Here is a 1,811-nt window from a genome sequence, read left to right on the forward strand (position 1 = left end):
GTTTTACTCTGCTACTGCTCTCTGCCTTTTCTTTTCTCATTACATATTTGAACAATAATGTGTTTTCAGCTCAATAATATTCCTATGAGACAGTACAACTTCACCAAAGGACTCGACATGAAAAGTCAGCAGAATTAACACATTGTCATCTTTCACTGCTTGCTGTAATACTGATGTTCCATTAAAGAATAAAAATATATTCATCAGATCAAATTTGTCAGTTTATCCTTAAATACTGTATATTCATATTTGTATATATTGCTTTTATTCCAAACACACTGAGTTGTCTCAGGGTCAGATAGCTGGATTTTAACATATCAAGTGATGATGTAAGAAATATTTCTCAGTGTCCTACTCTGTACTGAACTGTGCTGTATCACATAATTTTTAAAATATTTAATCAACAAGAAGAGATTCAAATTGTTTGTGATTCATAAACGGTGTTCATAATAATACATTATTTATGAAACCAATTCATTTTGTTCTGTTGAGAGCTCAAATGATTTCAACAAAAAATACTTTTTTAAAAGCAAATGTAAAAAATATAAATTTTGTCATTCCTAAACATTTGTAATTTTTTTTATAGATTCACTGAGTATATGTTTTTATGTTACTCAGACTATAATGTTTAAGAGCTAAAATTATGCAGCTGTTATTCTGATTTTCAGCAATCTTCTTTTTTTCATCAGGAATGGCACAAAAATTACTCCTAAAAAGTATATTGAAGAAAAATATGAAAAATATTTTTTTGTTGAAAGTTAAACAATGTTGATTGAGATCAGTTCCTCTCCAGCTGAGGGAGGTTTTTGTACGACGTTGTATCACTGTTTGAACACATACTGACTGTTGATATAGAATTCACCCTGACAGTAGTAAACTGCTGCATCTTCAGTCTGGACTCCACTGATGGTCAGAGTGTAATCACTACCAGATCCGCTCCCACTGAAACGATCTGAAACTCCAGACTGACGGGTTGAACCACAGTAAATGAGGAGTTTAGGAGATTCTCCAGGTTTCTGAAGGTACCAGTTGAAGCAGTAACTAGTGCTTGGACTAACGTTACATCTGATAGAGACAGTCTGTCCTGGAACAACAGACTGAGCTTTAGGAGACTGAGTCACAATGATTTCTCCTGATGAATCTGGAAAACATGAAAAAGAGGAGAAGGGTTATTGAGACAAATCCAGTTTGGAGAAAGATGATCAACATCCAAACAGAAGAGTATCATTTCTTTAACATGGAGAATAGATGGAAGAAGGTAAATGCTGCTTGTTTCAGTGTTTCTCCATCATAGCAGAACATCATTGTGGTGAACCTGGTTGCATCCTGAAGCAAAGTTTTCAGAAGAGAGTCTCACCCTGAACAAGGAGCCCCAGGGTGGCCAGCAGTAGAGTCAGTGACATTATCATTGTGCTGCCGGCGTGTCAGTGGCTCTGAAAGGCCTGGACAGCCACTGATCAACACTGGCCTCTTAACGGCTGGGAGCAGAGAGGAAGGACACATATGCAAACACACAGAGTCAGTGAACTGTAGCTGTCCTCAACATATCATGGTGTTTCCCCCTCAGTGCTGAGAGCATTGACTATTTAAATGATCTATAATATGATGGGTTTGAGCTGTGATTGAGAACAGCAACTGGTTTCCATAAAGCAGGAAGGGTGGATATTATTCTGTTAAATGATTAAAGCCTTTTGAACTTAAAGGTGCATTTCATGTTCTTATTTGAGTACCGTACATACAATTACTGAGGTCAGACGAAATAACATAGACATAAAACAAGGATCAGTTGGTTCAGTTATGTACCAACAAGG

At 36.5% G+C, this 1,811-nt stretch overlaps 1 gene segment (V, D, J or C); it reads right to left on the reverse strand.

The window, feature by feature from the left end:
- Positions 1-721: 721 nt before the first annotated feature.
- LOC127359465 (immunoglobulin kappa variable 3-15-like) lies at positions 722-1,572 on the reverse strand. The segment is given in 2 exon segments: positions 722-1,141; positions 1,358-1,572. Coding segments are annotated over 2 exon segments (372 nt in total).
- Positions 1,573-1,811: the final 239 nt, after the last annotated feature.

Source organism: Dicentrarchus labrax, unplaced genomic scaffold (genome assembly GCF_905237075.1).
Source record: "Dicentrarchus labrax unplaced genomic scaffold, dlabrax2021, whole genome shotgun sequence".
NCBI lineage: Eukaryota > Metazoa > Chordata > Actinopteri > Moronidae > Dicentrarchus > Dicentrarchus labrax.